Source organism: Ammospiza caudacuta, chromosome 9 (genome assembly GCF_027887145.1).
Source record: "Ammospiza caudacuta isolate bAmmCau1 chromosome 9, bAmmCau1.pri, whole genome shotgun sequence".
In the NCBI taxonomy this organism is placed as follows: domain Eukaryota; kingdom Metazoa; phylum Chordata; class Aves; order Passeriformes; family Passerellidae; genus Ammospiza; species Ammospiza caudacuta.
The window spans coordinates 10,576,106-10,595,219 of record NC_080601.1 but is presented as its reverse complement, the minus strand read 5'-3'; the positions used below and the strand labels follow the sequence as shown (position 1 = coordinate 10,595,219).

General features: G+C 43.3%; 1 protein-coding gene across 3 annotated transcripts; it reads right to left on the bottom strand.

The window, feature by feature from the left end:
- Positions 1–4,497: 4,497 nt before the first annotated feature.
- Positions 4,498–10,802, bottom strand: LOC131561299 (rho GTPase-activating protein gacY-like). Of its 3 annotated transcripts, none has more exons than XM_058810567.1 (5): positions 10,580–10,802; positions 7,982–8,156; positions 7,569–7,778; positions 5,685–5,868; positions 4,498–4,724 (listed from the first exon to the last, which is right to left on the bottom strand). In XM_058810567.1, exons 2-5 carry the CDS (start codon positions 8,004–8,006, stop codon positions 4,709–4,711), a joined length of 435 nt encoding a protein of 144 aa, XP_058666550.1. In that variant the 5' UTR covers positions 8,007–8,156; positions 10,580–10,802; the 3' UTR covers positions 4,498–4,708. The 3 variants fall into 3 exon arrangements, 2 of the variants coding, with proteins under 2 accessions (XP_058666550.1, XP_058666549.1); XM_058810566.1 differs by lacking the exon at positions 10,580–10,802 and adding an exon at positions 9,664–9,718; XR_009275059.1 differs by lacking the exon at positions 7,982–8,156 and having other exon boundaries at positions 4,504–5,868; positions 10,580–10,719.
- Between the last annotated feature and the right edge of the window lie 8,312 nt (positions 10,803–19,114).

Sequence of the window (19,114 nt, the reverse complement as noted above, 5' to 3'; positions counted from 1 at the left end):
CCAAAATTCAATTTCAAGTTAAGCAACAACGATACACCACATCACAAAGTGAAAACAAGATTTATATTGACCCTCTCTCTAAACCAGGATTTGTCTATCATGTTTCTTGCACCACGAGGTTTTCAACAAAGAGGCAATAAAGGAATCAAAGAGCTAGCAATGTTTTAGAAAACATCCAAGGAGAGGCTGGAACATACACAGTGAGCTCTAAAAAATAAGTGAGGAGTTTCAAACCTTCTGATTTTGCTTTCCTGCATCATCAATGTATAGACAAAAAATCGCACAAAATAAAATGTGTTTCACTCAAGGAAAAATCCAGTGGCTTTGATCTAACAAATCTTGGCATTAATATATTTAAAGTAGAGCAGCTTGGGATTTTCTTCTTGACCTTTTGCTTTTACACTTGCATTTTTTTCCAAATTAGAATTTTAACACTCATGTTTCCTCTCCAGCTTAGGTATATCGTGAATATTTACATTGCTGGCTCCAAGGTACAGTCATTAATTAAACTATGTATAAGCAAATGTATTTCCAGTTCTGAGTTTCAACTAATGAAGCACTTGTGATTTCTTGCTGTAACTTTCTTACCTGAAGACCATCTGCTTGTCTCTGTGAGAAGCAAGGGTCCAGGTCAACAAAAAGCATCTCCTGGTGCTGGAGCAAATACAGCAGGAGGCCATTGTAAAGCCTTTGTTCTTCACAAGCCAAGGGACCGACAGGAATCCTAGAGGAAGAGGAGGTGGATTAATCTTAGGAGCTCTCAGACCAGGGGCTGGTCATGGCTGACACAGGGAGCCCTCCCAGTGGCCAAGGTAATTCAGCAAAGCAGCAATTGCTGGGACAGTGCCCACTGGAGCTTGGGGGGTTCACAACAGTGGGACCTGTACAGGGACAGAGCCCCAGCTTTGCTGCAGTGGTTCACAACACAGTGAATCCTTGTGGCAGCACAGCAAAGGGGTAAGAACCTGACAGGAGCTCAGACACAAGGTTCACAAGATCAAGGGTGAAAAGGACAGGCATAAAAAAGCACCCTATCAATCTGCCATTTCTCACTGGCATTGGGGTGGAAAGAGTGGTTTTGTTCTACCTTCATTTATGAAGGTGAGCTTTGATCACTAGAATGTCTTATTACCAGAACTGTCTGGAAAAAAACAGACCCCACAGGTAATAAACTGCTTCAGTGTATTAATTTATAAATCCACACACATCAGTCGTATCAGGAAGTGGAAATTCCAGATGTGCCCATTAACCATGTTGAGTTTGGGTTGGGTTTTTTTCTTTCTTGCTTGAAGTCCGCATATTTTTGGGTTTTTTATGAATAGTAGTTAAATTTTTACTGTCCCCATCAAGTCAGAATAATTAAAAGGATTCTTTATATAGGATTTTAATCTCAACCCCTGAAGGACTTGTGTATTCCCCCCTGCCAACTATTTGGAAGCTTGGAGAACATTTACATAAATGCTGTGCCCTTAATGGAGCTTCTCCAGCCGTGCTGCACCAACTCAGTTACACCCAGCACAATATTAATATTTAAACAAGAAATTCATAAACTCTGGAGACTAATGTGGAGCATGAATACACCAGGCTTCTGTTTGCCAAATGAGTACATTCATTATTCATTTGCAATTTTAAAGTACAAATATACACATTGGGCCCAGTCCAATTGCTCTAATTTGTGTTCCTCTTTTGTAAACTCACTGTTGTTTCTGTAAGGACTTAAGTTTGGGCTCCTTTTGGAAGCAGAAGGCTTAAGCAGGATTATGGCCAGGTATAACATGGAGAGATTTACAGGATGAACCACTGTGTCATCAGTTCCTTCTTTAGGATGAGTTAACATTTCTCTGTCTTGCACTCCCTTTTTTCTTGGGATGGACTCAGTTTCTCCGCAATAAACAAGGCTGCTTGTAAAACCTGGTTGACTGAGCAATAGCCTTTGCTGCATACAGCAATCCTAAGAGATTATTCATCACTTACCAAACATCAACACCCTCAGCTCACAGGCCAGACAAGCAATATTTTTAGTCCTTTGTCTTCTTTTTCAGCTTCTTTCATTAGCTTAGACATTTGTTCCTGAATCCACCTCTACCAGCTGTTAACTCCTTACCAGAAGGAGCACTGCACAAGCTATTCAGGAAGATAAATGGCTCTCACACCACTCATTGAGTCCTCCTTTCCCTTATTAGCAGCCTGGGTTTGAGTGCCCAGTTCTCATTCCAGCCTAAAACAGATCTAAACTATAGACTGGGAGGAGACAGCTGGCTCCAAATATCAATGTCTCATCAGCAGATATCCAGGGGTGGCAACAGGTGTGCATTCCAAATACAGAGAATACACTTTTAGTTTTCTCTTCAGCCAGCTTCCACAATGACTTCCAATTAATTTTGTGAAATAATCACTTCCTGCCTGTTCAGTTACTTCTGCTGCTACCAGAAACTGCATTATTGGGGTGACAGTAAGGGGAGCCAGGTTCCCCCACAGCTAAATCCATGCATGTGATCCTAGGAAGAGCAGAGCTACTGAGGTGTATTCTGCACTTCCCCACAAGTGCCCCATAATCAGCTGTAGTACAAATCCCAGGAGAACACTCACTGTGAATAACAAACAAGTAAAACTTGACCGTCAGGGATTAGCTACTGGTTTTCTTGAGTGAGTCTAAAACTTCCAAAGCTGCTTTGCCACAAAGTGCAGGCTAAAAAGTCCACACAAGTGCCCTGCCTTGGCTTTATCCAGGACATCTGCCAAGGTTCCCTGCCGCCACAGGCTTGCTGCAAATTTACAGAAACAATGAGTCAAAGTGTGAGGAAGCAAACAGCTGGCTGGCTGGAGTCCTCATGCACTCATGCAAGAATTGCTCGCGGAGACCAGAACTAAAAATCTCTTTACCAAGATGAAGCATAACAAAGTACCCATGGAAATCTAAGTAAGATCAGTTGGATCTCTGATAAAAGCATTCTCCTAAGCATTTACAGATACTGGGAGAGCAAAACCAGTTTTCCTTGATCCTCTAACTAGATTTGCAATATAATAACTGTGCTAAGCCTTGTAATTTTTGTGTTACAATAACAACAGCTACAAATCATAAAGTATGTGCACTTTAGGCTCATAATGTACAAAGTTTAATATTCTGTTTTTGTGGTCCCAAGGCCCAAGATTATTCCATGCTCTAACTACAGAATATTCCTACTCACAAATAAAAGTGCCAAAATATTGAGATAGGTGATAATCACAGACAGAATTTACACTTGAATATAAGTAGGTAAGAAATCTAAAGCAAAATGACTCATAAACAACTTTGTTTAGTCATTTAGTGTCAAAGAAGGAAGAAGTAATTTCACAAAAATGCAGATTGCCAGAATACATGAAGAACAGTTTTAACACCTGCAATGAATTTATGCCATGTGAGGAGCTGCCATTACCTCCAGAAGGTTAATTCCAGCAATTGCACGGAGCACACATTTCTGCAGATTAGATCTAAAAGCAGCTTTTTCATAACCTTCACATTTACACTGAACAACTATAGCAAGTACTACCCAACATGTCCCAATTTCCTTCACTCTGGCTGCCAAATGTTTCATAATGTGCCAGATAATTGCATTAATTCTTGCTCTGAAAGACATAAAGGATATTTATGACTTTTTCCCCTGTGTCAGCAATAGGATTTGCCACAGCTGACTACCTTGAATTTTGCTGCTGTACAGGACAATACCAATGATTTATTCTGAATCATTGAAGGGCTCAGGTCACTCAGCAGGAAGTGGTATAGAGCAATCTCACTGACAGTGCCAGTTTCAAGGCTCTCCTCTCTGCCCAACCTCCAAAAAGGTGATTTTTCATAACCCTAGGAGGTAACTCAACAAGCACACACCATGGTGTTAAATGTTTTACAAAAAAAACACCCAGATTTACTGGGTTGTCTCCCGGAGCTGGTGAGATCAGAATGACTGTGAAGAGGTGAAGATAGCATTTGTAGGGCAGACATACTTCTATTTATGGTAGCTGTTTTCCTGACAGGTCACTGGCAGAGAAACCCTGTGCTGATTGCTTTCAAGGCTTCTCAGACAGGTCATTGCCACAAGTGCTCAGTTTAGCTCTGAATGTACCTTAAAACCAGGCAAAGGCACATGTTCAGAAGTAGCTGGGCCATGTCCCAGAAGAGTGGGATATTTAAAACTGAAGCAGCTCATCAATCAATAAGGGAGCATACTGGATCCTTATGTGCAGATACAGCAATCACTGGGCACACATTGGGAAAATTTGGGAATGGAGATAAAGGAACAAAGTCTTCTTGCATGCATGTGCATGCATAGAAGCCCCAGGTGAGAGCAAATGTCACCTGATGGCACAATAGGGTCAGTCAGTGAAGTGCTTTTTGAGTTAATGTGAGGAATAGATTCTTGGTGAAGGGATAGATTCTTGATGAAGGCCTTTTAGCATCAGCCAATGCTCATAAGTATCACCACACAACTAATCCAAACACTGATAAATAAACCTCATTTGTCTCCACTCATTTATTAACTTTAGTATTCAGATATTAAGGAACTTGGGGTCTGTTTGCAAAGCTGCTCTGTTGCACTGCTGAATATCCTCCACGGTGAGGTTTTTTTCCCAGAGGACAGAGTGGCATAGTTCCAACCACACCACATCTTGTTAGATTCACTTCCCTTGCTGTGCTTTTGTTTAAGATATAAACTTGTATCACATCCAAAGGTCAAATTCTGGTAGACCTGGCAATAAACCCAGAGAGCAGGAAAACAGAGACCACATATAGACACCTATGAAACAGCAGCAAGGCTTAAAAGTTCATTTCCACAAAAGAAAGCCTCTCATTGATACTGGGCACCAATTTTGCTGAATATATACTTTTAAAATTAACTTGGCTTGCCATAAAACACCCAACTGAATAACAAGGCTATTTTACTGCATAGAAGATATTAACTGCTAATAGATACATTTAGTAAAGTGTCATTGCCTTACAGTTCATATTAACCTGGCATGGCTGTGATCCACTAGAACAAAGATTTACAAGTTGTAACAGGTATAAGTATTTTAACATCCTGCACTGTCAACAGTGAAAGGGAAAATTCTCCATTATCTGATCACACCAGGCTGTTCCTTCTTATCACCTTGACTTGCATGGCATGTTGTCCCACCTCTCATTTTTAGCTTCCAGTTTTGTGCCCACTCACCACCACCCCACACATGACTTCTCTAGCTCCAGCCAAGCACTCACTGCTCAGCTTGGATGCCAACTTGAATTTTAGTGGCAAGGGCAGAATGAGTTGCTTCTCTTTCTTGATAACAGGGATTCATTTCTCTGATATAAAATGCTGTTACAAGGCCAAAGTGGGGGTGAGCTTTTCAGAACCAAATCCAGCTAAGTAGCCCCCACAGCCAGCACTTTTTTTGGCTCAGAAAAGACAAGTAGTTGTCATTAAACAGCTCTCTATCCCTCATGTCTCTTCATATGGTTTCTCACTTGAGGCTTGCCCTGTCTAGTCAGTGGCCAACAGAATGAAAGGGATCAGCCAGATCAGAACCTGCCACATCTGCCCACAATACACCATATAAACACTGAACTTACAAAATGCTCCACTGCCTATTGGACCCAGAGTTACGACAGAAAGCCTCCCTGTGAGGTGTGACCTTGTTGTGCTGTTTGAGGCAGCTGAGCAGAGAGGACTCACTTGAACAGAGCAGGTCCAAACACGATGGCCAGGTTTTCCAGAGTCATGAAATTCACTGCACTGTAGGTTGCCACCTTTAACAGGAAAGCAGACAGGAACTGAAGAAGGTTTTGATGGGCTTTGGGCAGGCAGCTGAGCAATTGTCTCAGGTTCTCTATGCATTCTGTTGTGTTGATTTTGTGCTCTGGAGGAAAAAAAAAAAACAACCCCAAACTTGTAACATAGATATTCCTAATACAAACACAATTTCATCACAGATACTAGATACAAGTAAGAAGGAAGATTTTAAAATATGTTAGAACAAACAGAAGAATAAATACGTCCCCAACAAGTATTTTGTACACTAAATTTTGACATATGCTTTTCACTTATGAATGTTTAAGAACCATGGATTTTTCCAGATATTGAGTTTTACACTCACTGTTTCTGATATTTTCCTCTTAAGGCAGAATCATCCAGCACTTGCTGCTTTCGTAATGAAATTGCAGTCAGGAGTCATGTACCTGAATCCTCAAAGCTGCCTTGAAAGACAGTGCAAGGTTGCCAGCCTTGACTCTCCCAAGAGATTTTACACATGCTGTATGATTCTCATTAGGAGGAATAAGAAATTTTAGCCTTTCAGCCCCACATCATCTTCATTTCCTGACTAATTGGTAGCTCTCAGACTCAAAACATCTTTGCTCTATAAATATGCAACTGCAGTTACACAAGAGATGCTTAAAATTCTAAATTGGGGATACTTAACATTTTCTTGGTTCTTATTCTTCAAAGAAGGGTAACAAGGCAGAAAATGGGTTCACAAACAACTCCATTTGATCAGCAGTTCCCTATCAGTAGGATAAAATCTCCTGGTTACTAGGATTGAGATGACAGTACTGCTCAATAATTGGCAGCTGATGCTCAAATTTGCCATAGATCACCAGGACACATCTGTGTAGCTTTGACATTTCTTATGAGCAAATCATGCCCTTGAGGGTAATTTTAGCCCTAAAAAACACATTCTGCACAGGCCAGGGCCCATGGTGCTCAACTGATTAATGAGCAAAATGAAAAACGGGATGAAGAGGAAAAAATAACTTTAAAAAATAACAGCAAGGCTGTCCAGGGTAGGAAAAACAAGGTGCTCACAAAAGCCCCATAGGTTGTTCTGCTCATGAAACTGCTTCCTTTCTCTTTCTTTGTAAACTCCTACAGGGCACTTCGAACAGAAGCAGCCCCCAAAGTAACCCACAAATGCATTTATTTGTCTCCAAACACCTGAAATTAGCTACCAAAATCACTGGGCAGGCTGAGAACAGAGCTCAGCCACTGCGGGCATGAGTGGGGAGCAGGCAGAGGGCTGTTGGGGTGCTCTTTGCATGCTGCTCCACACACTGCCGTCCAAGATTACAAGAGGACTGGAAAAATAAATGCTAACTAAAAACACAGCTCTAAATAAGAACAGTGATGTGCAGAAAAACCTCTTTTAACAGGGAAGGTTAAATAAAAAAAGAGGCTTCAGCTTGGAAAAGAGAGAAGTGAGGCAGTGGCTATATAAAGACACAAGCAGCATTATGGTGGTGGTTGCATTAAAACTAAAAATATTATCTCAGTAAATAGTATGGTATACAATTTAAAAAAGAAAGCATGCAGAGGAAGAGCTTTCTCAAAGAAAACAGGATAGGATTGCAGGATTCATTGCCACAGGAAGGAAGGGAACCCAAAAGACTTAATGAATTTTAAAAAGACTGCAGACAAGTTTGTAGATGCCTGGTCCCTCCAAAGCAATTAAACATCAGCTCCAGGTTAAGGAAACACAAAGCCTTGTTTATAGAAAGTGTAATGAACACATTATCTGTCACTGTCAGAGAATGGACAGAAGCTTGGAAGGTGCCCGTTCTGTACCTTGGAAAGTTTTTAGCAAGCCAGAGCAAATATTGTCTGGAAAAACAGCCACTGGTAGTTCTTTCAGAAAGAGCTTCAGGAGACTGGCCACAGAATCAACATCTCCATCGTTAATAAGGTCTACTTTTTCCCCTTGATTGTACTTCTGCCTCAATTCCTTGATTTTATTTGCTGAGCCACCAACCCGAAATATACCAACACGCTCCAGACCTGTGTGAGAAATGCAGAACAGTGAGCAGCGCTTGTTACTTTACCACATCTTTGTGATGAGAACTAGAGTTCAAAAAGCAAGAGCTCCTTTAAGAAAGCACAATAATTGTAAATAAGGATTTTCCAGCATTTACAGCTGAAAAGTAAAGCTTAAACAAAGACTATCAGTTTCCAGAAGACAAGCAGGAAAAATATGAACTTACCAAATACCTCCAGGTACTCCACCATCTGTGCCACAAGAGAAGGAACCCCACATTGCTTTGCATCCTCTACAAGGGTTTCCAGAGGAACACCAAATGTGCTTCCTTCTCTGCTGAACTGTAGCTCTGGTGAAACTTTATTTGCTGTGTGCCTAACTTGTATAGAGGAGAATGATTGCTGGGGAATAAAAACAGGCATGTGGTAAACGGTGACTGGCTTTTGTTATTTTAACCTCCAAAGATCTACTACTTGGGCAAAATCACTGTCTTCTTTGTAGCATCTTAGTACAGGTTTTATTTCTACCGTATATTCTTGCTAATATTCTTCTGTAGAGCTGAGGTGAGACCTGTGATGGGGTAAACTCCAGTAAAGCCTCCTCACCCTACAGTCGGGGAAAATGGGCCTTGTGTTGAGGCAGATGGGCTGTTCAGGACAGTGAGGGGTCACTAGCCCTCAAAAGAGCCCCAAAAGTCAGGAAAAAGCTGACCCCCTGCTGGTGCACAGCCTTCCAACTCTATGAAACTTGTGAATTTCTACTTAATTCCTGAGGATAAAAAATGCAAGATTATGAAGGAACCTGAAGTGGAATTTAGGCGTCAGCCATGGTGCACGCCTCAGAAGTGGTTCCTTTCTGCTTACCCAGTTATTCCAAATTTTTTACCCCAACAACTGGTGCAAAAGCATCAAAAAAATCACAAAAAACTTGCACTTTTCATCCTGTCTGACGAAGGAAGCTGTTTTTCAATCCTACAGGGCGTGGGCTGGGGCGTCTGTGGGCTCTGGCAGGGCCCTGTCCCTGAGGGCGGCTGAGGGGCTCTGTGAGGACGGGGCTGCCCCGGGCGGGCACAGCAGCACTGCAACCCCTCAGGGCCACCTGGGGCTGTTTAAAAACATCTTTCCAAATGGATGCTTAGATACATTTAAAAATAAATATAATAACTATATATTTAATAATAATATTCCTCAGGAGTATTTTAAAAAATGGGGAAATTCTGCCCGGCACTGTGAAAGGAGTTCTGGCTGCCCTGCCCTCTTTCCCACCTCCCTGAAGCCCCTTGCTTGCCATGGCCCACAGTAATTGCTGCATTCCATCCTCATACCTACCAGGCAAGGAGAGCACAAGTCCAAACCTGGATTTACCATTGCTGCACTAGGACTATTTAAACAGTACCTAAAGGGGATTTTAATTTTTTTTTCTTTTTTTTTTTTTGTAGCATTATCTCAAACCAGCCTCTTTTTCAATGTTTTTTATTACTATGTTTTCAGAAGGAAAAGGGAAAGATTTTCCTATGGGTTTGAAGGTGATCTGCCTTAGTGAAGCTGTTTTTCACACACTCTGCCTGCAGCAGAGCCATGAGCTGGAGCTCCAGGCCAGCCCTGCTGCCATGGCAAAAGCACACACAGCACTCAAAACACCCCAGGCCATTTTGCTTTTTCAATACATAGGAAAGCTTAGGCTGTGATGTTAGTGTTACAGCATGAATAGTTATCTAAAAAGAACAAATATCAGCATGTGCCAAACATATTTTACAGCATTTTTGTATATAAGCTATGAGGTGTTACAAAAAGCCTCTAAAATATCTGTGCACCATGACTATAAATCCCTCCCTTTCCCCTCCCAGATGCAGCAGAGCCTTCTCAGAAAGAAGGAAGGAGTGAAGCAGCCAGATTTAAGTTCACTTACACAGATGGAAAGGGAGGCGCCCGCTCCCATGTTAGGCTGCAGCAGAGTGCCAGGGTTTCAGCTGTGCTGCTCCAAGACACCATCACCTTTCTTCCCCTGCACAGAGTCGTGCAGCCTGGCCAGAGCTCACTGCAGCCATGGGGCTGTTCCTCTGCAATTAACTTATCATAGCATAATTGCTAGGCATCACCTTAATCAGTGGTTTCCCTCCAGAGCCGGTGGAAGGTAGAAATTAACTCGTAGTAAAAGAGGACTCCTTGCAGCCAGCACTTCCCTGTGGAGGCACCTTGCACAAGCTGAGGGCTGAGTTACCACCAGGAGATGTTTCCATGGCACCTACCACACACAATGCCACAGCTTTCCAAGCCACACTGATCCTGGGCCTGATATTTGCTCTTGAGTGGGTTTCTGCAGTGCAGGTTTGCAGATATTCCTACTGCCCTGCTGTCCCTCCTGCCTGCTACAGCAGCATGGAAAATACTATGAGGTAGCCCTCTATATACACACTAAAGCCACTTTTTTATATAACACATACACAATCATTTTGGCCAACACATGGGCAAGGACCCATCCAATTATTTTAAAATATGAAGATGCAATTAAGCCTAACACCCTTTATAATTGTTTCGGATACAAAGCCTTGTCCTGGGAAATAAGTCATAAAGAAACAGTGTTGCAGTAAAATCTATCTGGGGGAGATTTTTACACAAACTTGGTAGGTACACATGAAACAAAAGCAGAACACACAAGGCACAAAAAAGTAGAGGTGCTGAGCCAGACCCCCTCGTTGGAGCACTGGAAAAGCAGGAGTTACTCCAACACCACACTGGTACAGCACAGACAGCAAAGATAGTTCCCTCTACCTTAGCAGAAAGAATACCACTTAAAAACTAGTGCAGAATTTTAGCCCACTTACCTCTTCTCAAGATCCCTTATAGATAAGGTTTGAAAAGTGCTATGGCTTAGGGCTTCCTTCCTCTACCTATAGAGCTGGCCTCAGAAAAATCCACGTCCTCCTCACCACTCCTCAGCCTGACGGGTCTCTGCAAACAAGCTCCACCTGTGCCCATCACCACAGCTGTGGCTATTTATCCTGTTAAAAATGCTGTGCCCATCACCACAGCTGTGGCTATTTAACCTCTTAAAAATGCTGTGCCCATCACCTCAGCTGTGGCCATTTAGCCTGTTAGAAACGCTGTGCCCATCACCTCAGCTGTGGCCATTTAGCCTGTTAGAAACGCTGTGCCTACCACCACAGCTGAAGTTATTTAGCCTGTTAAACTTTCTGTGCCCATCACCACAGCTGTGGCTGCTCAGCCTGTTCAAGCTGCTGGGCCTACAGGAGGTCCTGGTGCTGATGGTGCTGTACCCAACACTGCTAAATACGAGTGACAAAAGAGAGAAGCAAGTGTGAGTGCCCTGTCACAGCAGTGTGATGCTCTGTGCTCATGGCTAAGGGCACAGGGGGCATTTTGGTGTGATATCCCCTCCCTGCTGCACTCAGCTCCTCTGCCCTGCAGCCTCCCTGCCCTCAAACCCTTAATTGCTGTTTGCGGGAGCACCAGCAGCTCCTCCACTTTCGCTGGATCCCTTTGGGACAGACCAAAGCACTCAGAGTCACCTTAGCCGTGCCTGTGAGCCTGCAGAGAACTGCACTCTGCAGAGAAACATATCACAAAGAGGCCTGTGCAAAGCCTACAAAATGAAACAAAAAATGTTCAACTCTCTAACTCTTTGCTACCTGCCCCACAGTACATATTTCTAATTCACATTCTGATTTTCCATCTTACTAGGTGCCACAGGAGCCATCCTGCTGACATATCACTCCTCCCTGCTTCAGCTCAGCGTGTAAACTGTAGGCAAACACCTTTCAAACAACAAATTCTCCACCTGAGCAGCAAACACAAAATTTATCTGTCGACTCATAACAAGGCAGCAGCCACTGCAACCAACCCCTTGGTCTCGCCTGCTCCTGTGACTCCAGCTATTGAAGAATTCGCTTCCAAGTGCTGCCTGCCAGCTCGGGCAGGGCTCCCGGAGGATGCAGCAGCTAGAGGGCACACGAGCCTTGCAGAGAGGGGGTCCTGCAAGCCCCACTGCAGGCAGGCAAGGAGCCCGACCCTGGGCAGGGTTTTCCTTTCACACCAAGCAGCTCCGAGCATCCCTCCGGATGATTTCTCCTCGCATCGCAGCTGTACAAAAGAGGAGGAGGCTGCAGGCAGCGCATATTAAACATATAACTGCTCACACTGTGTAGCTGAAATTCCAACCCTTTCTCCACAACCTCTGGATCAAAGTCAGCCCCTGCAGGACTTCAGCTGTATGAAAAGGATGTGTGGTGCTTTGAGGAGCCACCCTGGCTTCAAGGGGCACGTCTAAATGAAAAGCAAAACTTTTGGTCTCGCAGCACCCTGCTGCCCAGGGGAAGGCTTGTGAGGCAAGGCAGTGCCCCAGCCTGGCTGTGTGAGGGTCTGGCCGAGCACCAGGGGCTGCCTTTGTACTCTCTCCACTGGGGCCACTCCTCCAGCTGCTGAATGGGCCACTTGTGAGGGTTGCTGATGTTTCAAAAGGACAGAGAAAGGATAAACACGAAAGGAAAACAGAAAAGTTTAGTTTTGCTTCTCAGAGAACCAGGTTTTTACAGCAGCGTTTGGAACAGCAGGATCCCTGTGGGAGAGGGCAGAGGTAAATCCACTGTCAGCAGCAGTAAAAAACAATAGCAGCAAGAAAAATAATTAACCGAGGCTTCATGGTTCATTGAAGTTTTCCTTCAAAGCTGCAAGCAGCCTGCTCTGTAACTTGGTGATCTGTGTCTCAGCTTCAGGAGTCTCCAAGCATCCAGGCAAGGAGGAAAGCAAGCCCAGGAGCTGAGCAGGGAGTGCGTGCCCCCAGGGATGTGGCGTGGACAGTCCTGCACGGCCCACACCCAGCTGGAGAGGCTCTGCTGGCTCTGGATTGGCAGCAAGCACTGGGGCAAGCAGCGCTGCTGATGGCAGCTGCAGGCTTTGGGGAGGCACTGTCGTGCTGTGATACATCAGTTGCACCACCTCAGCCTTGAGAACCCTTGGGAGCTAAGCCCATAAAAGCATCCCTGAATGATCACGAAGAACAGTCTGGGATGATACACATGGAGATTCTGTCAGACAAACCTGTATTACTGGCTTTCAAAGCAGGTTTTCATCTCACACACAGCATTTGTATATTTTATCCCAATCCACCAGGAGCCACTGTAAACAGTAAACGTGGTAAACCCTGGAAATTTGCACATTTTATGGACCTGATAGATAAACTATAGGGCTTCTCAAGCAAAAGGCAAAAATAGAAATAAGAGCTACAACCAAGACAGAAAGTAGACATGGAAAAATGCATTTCATATTAGGTAATCATTGGCAAGAAATGAGGCATCTCTCTCTCTTGATTACTACAGTATCAATATAAGTTTTCCTACATTTTAGCTGGTAAAAGTCATAGCAGAGACGTAAGGACTGGTTGCCACACATCCTTCATCACAACAATCTGATTGCCAACCGTGCCTACTCGCCAAGTTAAATTATCAGCAAGGAAGAGTTGCTGTCCTGACAAGAAAGCAGCTCTCCCCTGCTGCTACTTGCACTGCTTTTTGCTGTGCCCATGGTAAGGGCACACAGGCCACAACACCTCCTGCCAGGCGAGCCCCTGTCAGCCCAGCAGCGTCCCCTCTGGCTTGATTCCTGCTCACAGCTGCTCAGGTGGCCTTCTCTGGAAATGCCAGAAGACAGAGAAGGGTGTGCCTGCAGAGCCAGGGCCAGCCAGGCATGGGGGAGCTGCCCCTTCTCCACCACCAGGCACACACGAGTGCAGAGCTGTGCCTGAGCACATATCCCTGAGTCACAGCAAGGCTCCTTCCACTGGAGACACTGCACCTGGCAGCCTGGGAGCTGCTTCTCTCTATCTGAGCCCATCTCTGGCAGGGGGTGTGTTGGTGTCCCCAGGTGGCTCAGCTGAGCTGGTTTCCAGGCAGCTGAACTACAGGCATGTGGAGAACTGCCCAATGAAACAGTGGGAGGCAAATGCTCAGACTGCTTGCTGGCCCTATTTTCTTTTTTTTTTTTTTTTTTTTGTCTTCCCAGCCCATTAAACCTTCTAGCATCATCTTTTTTTTTAAAGGCTTTTGAAAAGCCTGCAGAAAGCTGCACAATTCCTTGGCAGTTTTGTGGAACTGAAAGTGACTGGCAGGCGACAGATCAATAAAAGCCAATATTCCTCTCTTGGAGTGAAATGTCATGAAGGTTATTTTGGAGCCAGCCTCTCTCTGCTTCCTGTTTTGAATCTCATTTTCTTCCTCTAATCTCCACCTGGCACTTAAACCTCTTCATTTTCTTGATGCTGTTCCAGGGAAAACAAGTCAGCATTCAAAGTGCAGTATTGCTTCATTATCTAAAGGCGCTATCATGCTGTTGCTGCTAAAGAGCAGAACACCAGCAAAAATCGCCACAAGCTGAAAACTATTGTAGTGAGGCAAGTAGAGCTCTTTTTCAGGCCCTGCAAATTATTTGAACTCTGTGTTTCTATTATATTTCTGTCTATATCATGAAATTGGCTGATTCCAGGTTAATTCCTCCAAGAAACAGAAAGATGAAAAACGCAAAGGAACACAGAATTTTTGCAATCATGGTTTGCTCCTTGCTCCTTGACAATTTGATGGCAGCAAATTGTCTGCTCATTTTCAAAGGGAATTTGAAATGTTGGATTAGTTTCAGCAAAAGTTGCAAGCACCAGGCCAGTTTCTGCATCCCAAATCATCCTCCCAGGAAGGCAGACCTCCCAGAGGCTCCATATACAAACTGCTGCTGGTTTCTGACAGCTCCCCACAGCTGAAGGGAGACTCAGCTTCCAGCTTCAGCTCCAGACAGCTCATGGGGTATTAATCTCTTGCTGAAGCAATTATCTCTGGCACCATATGCCACCATTTTTCATAAATGATACAGTTTCAACACAAAATTGCCTCTTTGAAGAGCTGTAAAGAAGTAAGACGGGATTAGTCCTTGCCTCCTCTCCAGCTCTAGCTTGCACAGCACCTGAGGTGGGGATAAAAAAAAGAAAATAAAAAGGAGGAGTACACTCAGCAAAGGCATCCTCTTGCACCATGGACACTGCCCTAGCCCATATAAAAGTCAGGCATAGGCAGTTTTTCCTTTGTAGTTCTCCAATGGCAAAGAACCACTCCTTACTGGTTCATTTCAAGAGTTGCTCCTATTATGTTCAATAAACTCTGCTTTATGCAGTCTTGTGATACTACTTCTTGAACAAAATTAGAGAAAACTCAAAGAAAGACTCTCAAAATGCAGACCTTTCCCCCCCAGAGGAGCTGAGATGCCAGCAGCATCTCCATCAATCTTCCCAGTTTCAGATATGATAAAACCCTATTTGGAGTTATTCAGTATGTCATATGAAAATTCAGGTCTCCTGTTTCTAAAGCAACAAGGTAATGGTCTGCTCAGGGGGAATCTCTTCTTCCCATCTCCCTCTCCCAGGAATCTTTTTGGTAGCTAAAATTCCTACACCCAGAAGAGTGACTTCTTAATCATTTCATATCATGGATACACCAGGAAGGAACCAGATTGTCAAACCTACTCTCACAAATATATTTTTTGTTCCCTACTTGTTCCCAGTACCTCCACATGACTCTGTTTAACTTGAAGCAAATGTTATTTAATTAAGCATTTTTCTGATCTCTTGCACAACCTTGCACAAAGCATTTATTGTAATTCACAGAATCTGAGAATACTACTCCAGATGATTTCAGTTATCCCAGTTTGGGAAGATGGTCCCCCAAGTAATGCAGGGAAACAGCCACTCCAACCCAGGGACATTTTAATTAAAAAGCAAAGTAATTGGATTCCAATGAAAGGCAGCATGACCTAATCCAACCTGATATGCCTCTCACATATCAAAATTTAAAGTTAGAACCACAAAACCCCACACAATTTAGATACAATCTGTAAATACAGAGTTGGTCAGAGCACTGGCCATTTACAGAACAGGGTGTAGGTATTCATCTTGTTACTCAGCTGCATCTAGTCTCTGCTGTTAATCACTGAAAACGTGTTTACTTTTCAACATGAGCTCTGTGTGACACAGGAAAGGAGAAAAAAGGTTGGGCAGATAATTTTGCAGCCTGCAACGAAAGAAACAAGGGAGGAAAAGACATTAATTTGAATTAAGTGAAATTGAGTTTGCAAGTTTAACTGTGACCAGGTAAGATTAAGGTTGGAGCCAAAGGCAGAGGAGAGGAGCGTTTGCACAGGGCCACGGCTGCACAGCAGCTCCCACAGGAACTGCCCTGAGTCCTTCCCAGCCATGCAGCACACTGCAGCATGGTGTGCCAGCAGTTACACCTGAGCTCACACCACAGAAACATCCAGCTGCTCTTGGGGAAATAAAAGAAAAAAGCATTTTCAGAGGTGCTGTGGGTGCATTTACAGCAACACGCCCACAACAATGCAGCTGGATGCCTTAAGCAAGCACTTTGACTGGCAGGAAACACAAAACTATGGCCTGGAAAGCCACTGTACCCAACCCCTGTACAGCAGCATGGGGACTCAGTCAGAAATGGGCTCAGGACTCACTGAGGCACACAGTGAGCCCCTGAGCATTCCATGGTGCTCCTTGCTGCACACCAAGTGAGAAGACTGGAGTGGGCTGCATGTTCAGCTTCACGCTCCAGCCATGTGCTCTCCTCCCCCTAAAAACTGCAGCAAACACAGCACAACACCTGCACCTGACACAGGAGAGCCAGGAGAAGAAAGCACAGCAGGGAGAGCTGCAGAATCTGCCCTGTCTCAGCTCCTCTTTATCAGACATGCATAAGACTCCTTTTCCTCAGCAGATGACGCCTTGAGCATCTGCAGAGTAGAGAAATCTGTGTACATACCAGTCATATTTTATTCTCTTTATATAGCTCTGGCCAAGAATTTCAGCAAGTTGCTCATTTCAGATATCTGGGCCTCTAGTTTCTGAAAACATGAAATGGCACCAGGGCTAATAAAGTCTGCTTGGACTGGTGTGACTATTTAACACTAATGAAAAATGCCCAAGCAAGCAAGTACTACACACACTGAACACAGCTGGTTAAAGCTGACCAATAAAGTTGTTGTAAGAAGCTATGGACGCTCTAAAGAAAACCAACATAAGATGCTGCTGTAGAAAATGTGAGGACATCCCAAATGAGGACATAGAAGAAAGGAGCCAAGCATTCCCCACAGAGCCATGGGAGTGACAACAAACCAGGAACAGCAGCTACTCTGAGAAACTTGAAATCACTGTTGTGGTAGTGAGCCTAAACTAGAGGATCTTTAAAGGTCCCTTTCAGGTAAAATCATTCTCTGATTTAGTTCCTGCAACAAAATCATTGCATGATAGAGAACAGTTTACGTTGAGCATGTGTGTATCACCTCTGAACTGATTTGATTGCTTAAAAGCAAACATTTAAAAGAACAAATATCTTCATCCAAAACCAGAAAAAATAATTTTGTAATTTGAGAGCATATTGGCATACCTCTAAAGACTGTTTCTTATTATAAAGACTGACAAGTCTTTAACTTCACTCTTCAACTTAATTGAGTCTACAGCAAAGCATCACCGAAATGAGTCCTCTAAGTAATTCTGTTTCATAGGAAATCAACTTTTTCTACTTTCTCTGTCCTGTTCAACTGGATTTCTGTATAATTTCTAATTTTGCCACTTTTAATCTGACTGGTATTATGCTCAGCTAAACATATTCACCATATATGTATGTGAAAGGCCCTCCTGAATGATCTGAAGTGAAACATCTCTCCAATGAAAAAATACCTCCATGTCAGTTTAATGCTATGCAAACATCTCCATCAATTTTTATAGCCCTCACTCAGCACATTGTTCAATGTCAGGGCTGGATGCAGGAGTCCAGGATCAGCATGATGTAGACAAATTAACTGCCACCAAAGGAATGTAATCTCTTTCTACAGCTAATGATAAAGCCCATCAATTCAGCAAGGCACAGAGTACACTCTAAATCTAATAATATTTCACAGTTTCATTTGTCTTGTGTTTCAGCAACTATGATAAACTTTCATAGGATCTGCAAAGAGGTAGATAAATGTTCTATTCATGACTGACTCCACAGTAACTGAATAATTTATGCAATAAACAATAACTTTATCTTGTACAATAAAGAGTAATTACTTAAACATCTCTGATTCCATCTGTTCCAGATCTATTTGTCAGGGACTATAAAAATCAAGATGGCAGAACTGTTTACCTACCTCTACCTACTCCTATCACTCTGTCAATGCTGATTACCTACTTTTCAAGCAAATAAGGCACAGATTATCACATTGTACCTGTCCTGCCACCTTCTAAAATACATTTAACCCTATGGGTTCATTATTTGAACAAAGCATGAAGACAGAAGGAAAGGCTGTCAGATAAAATGTAAGTTCCAGCATCTCTGGAAATATCTTCTTGGAAAGGAGCCCTGCAAAACTAGAACAGGAAAACCAAAACATTAAAATCTTGGGTCCTGTTTACCAGTTAAAGACAAGATAAATAAAAGCACAGTGCTCAGCTGGCTGGGGCAAGGAGTCCTAGCACATATTGCTTGCAGTGGCAAATAAAATTCTTTAACAGTCAGGGCTCTTTCCTCACTGCTGGGTAGGGTTACATCAGGAAACTGTTACAGATCACTAGTCATATTTCCACACATATCAGGCTGCCTAATAATAGACTCCATTTCCATTGCAAGAGTGTGCTACATACCACCTAATCATTTGCATTAATTCCAGCTGCGTTTTTTCAGACCAACCACTAATTCAACATCAGTTTCGTATTTAAAGGACTCAGAAAGTATTTTTGGCAGGAAGTGAGCTTTTAAAAGAAGAATCTGAAGGCATACATGCCCTGATCATACCCAGGATATCCCCACAGTTTCTTTAAGATGTGTAAAACATGGTATTACTTTTATATACAAGTGATGAAATATGACTACAGCTGCCATAAGAGCATATAAAATGGGTGCAAATCCAAATCAGATACCCAGGACTCCAATTTAGGACTGGCGTTGCATTTATAGCCATCCAGAATACTCAATATTCTTTCTACATGCATTGAATAAGCAAATCAGGAGGAAATCAGTGTACCTGTACCCACATGGTAAGCTCAGCTGACAAATGGAAGGAAAAAAAAAAATAAAGTGACAAACTAACAGCATCTTTGTCATGTTTTAATACAAACAAACATAAGTGAATCCCAGAAAGTCAGCAAAAACTGTTTGAAGCCAAGCTGGATCTTCCTGCCTTGGACCAGAGGAGGGAACATTTCTGCACGTAGGTCTGCCCCACTCAGATGTTGCATCCCTCTTGCCTAATGAGGTGTGCAAACACAGTAACTCTGCACAGCACTTCAACCACACACATTGCTCCTTACATGCCTGGCT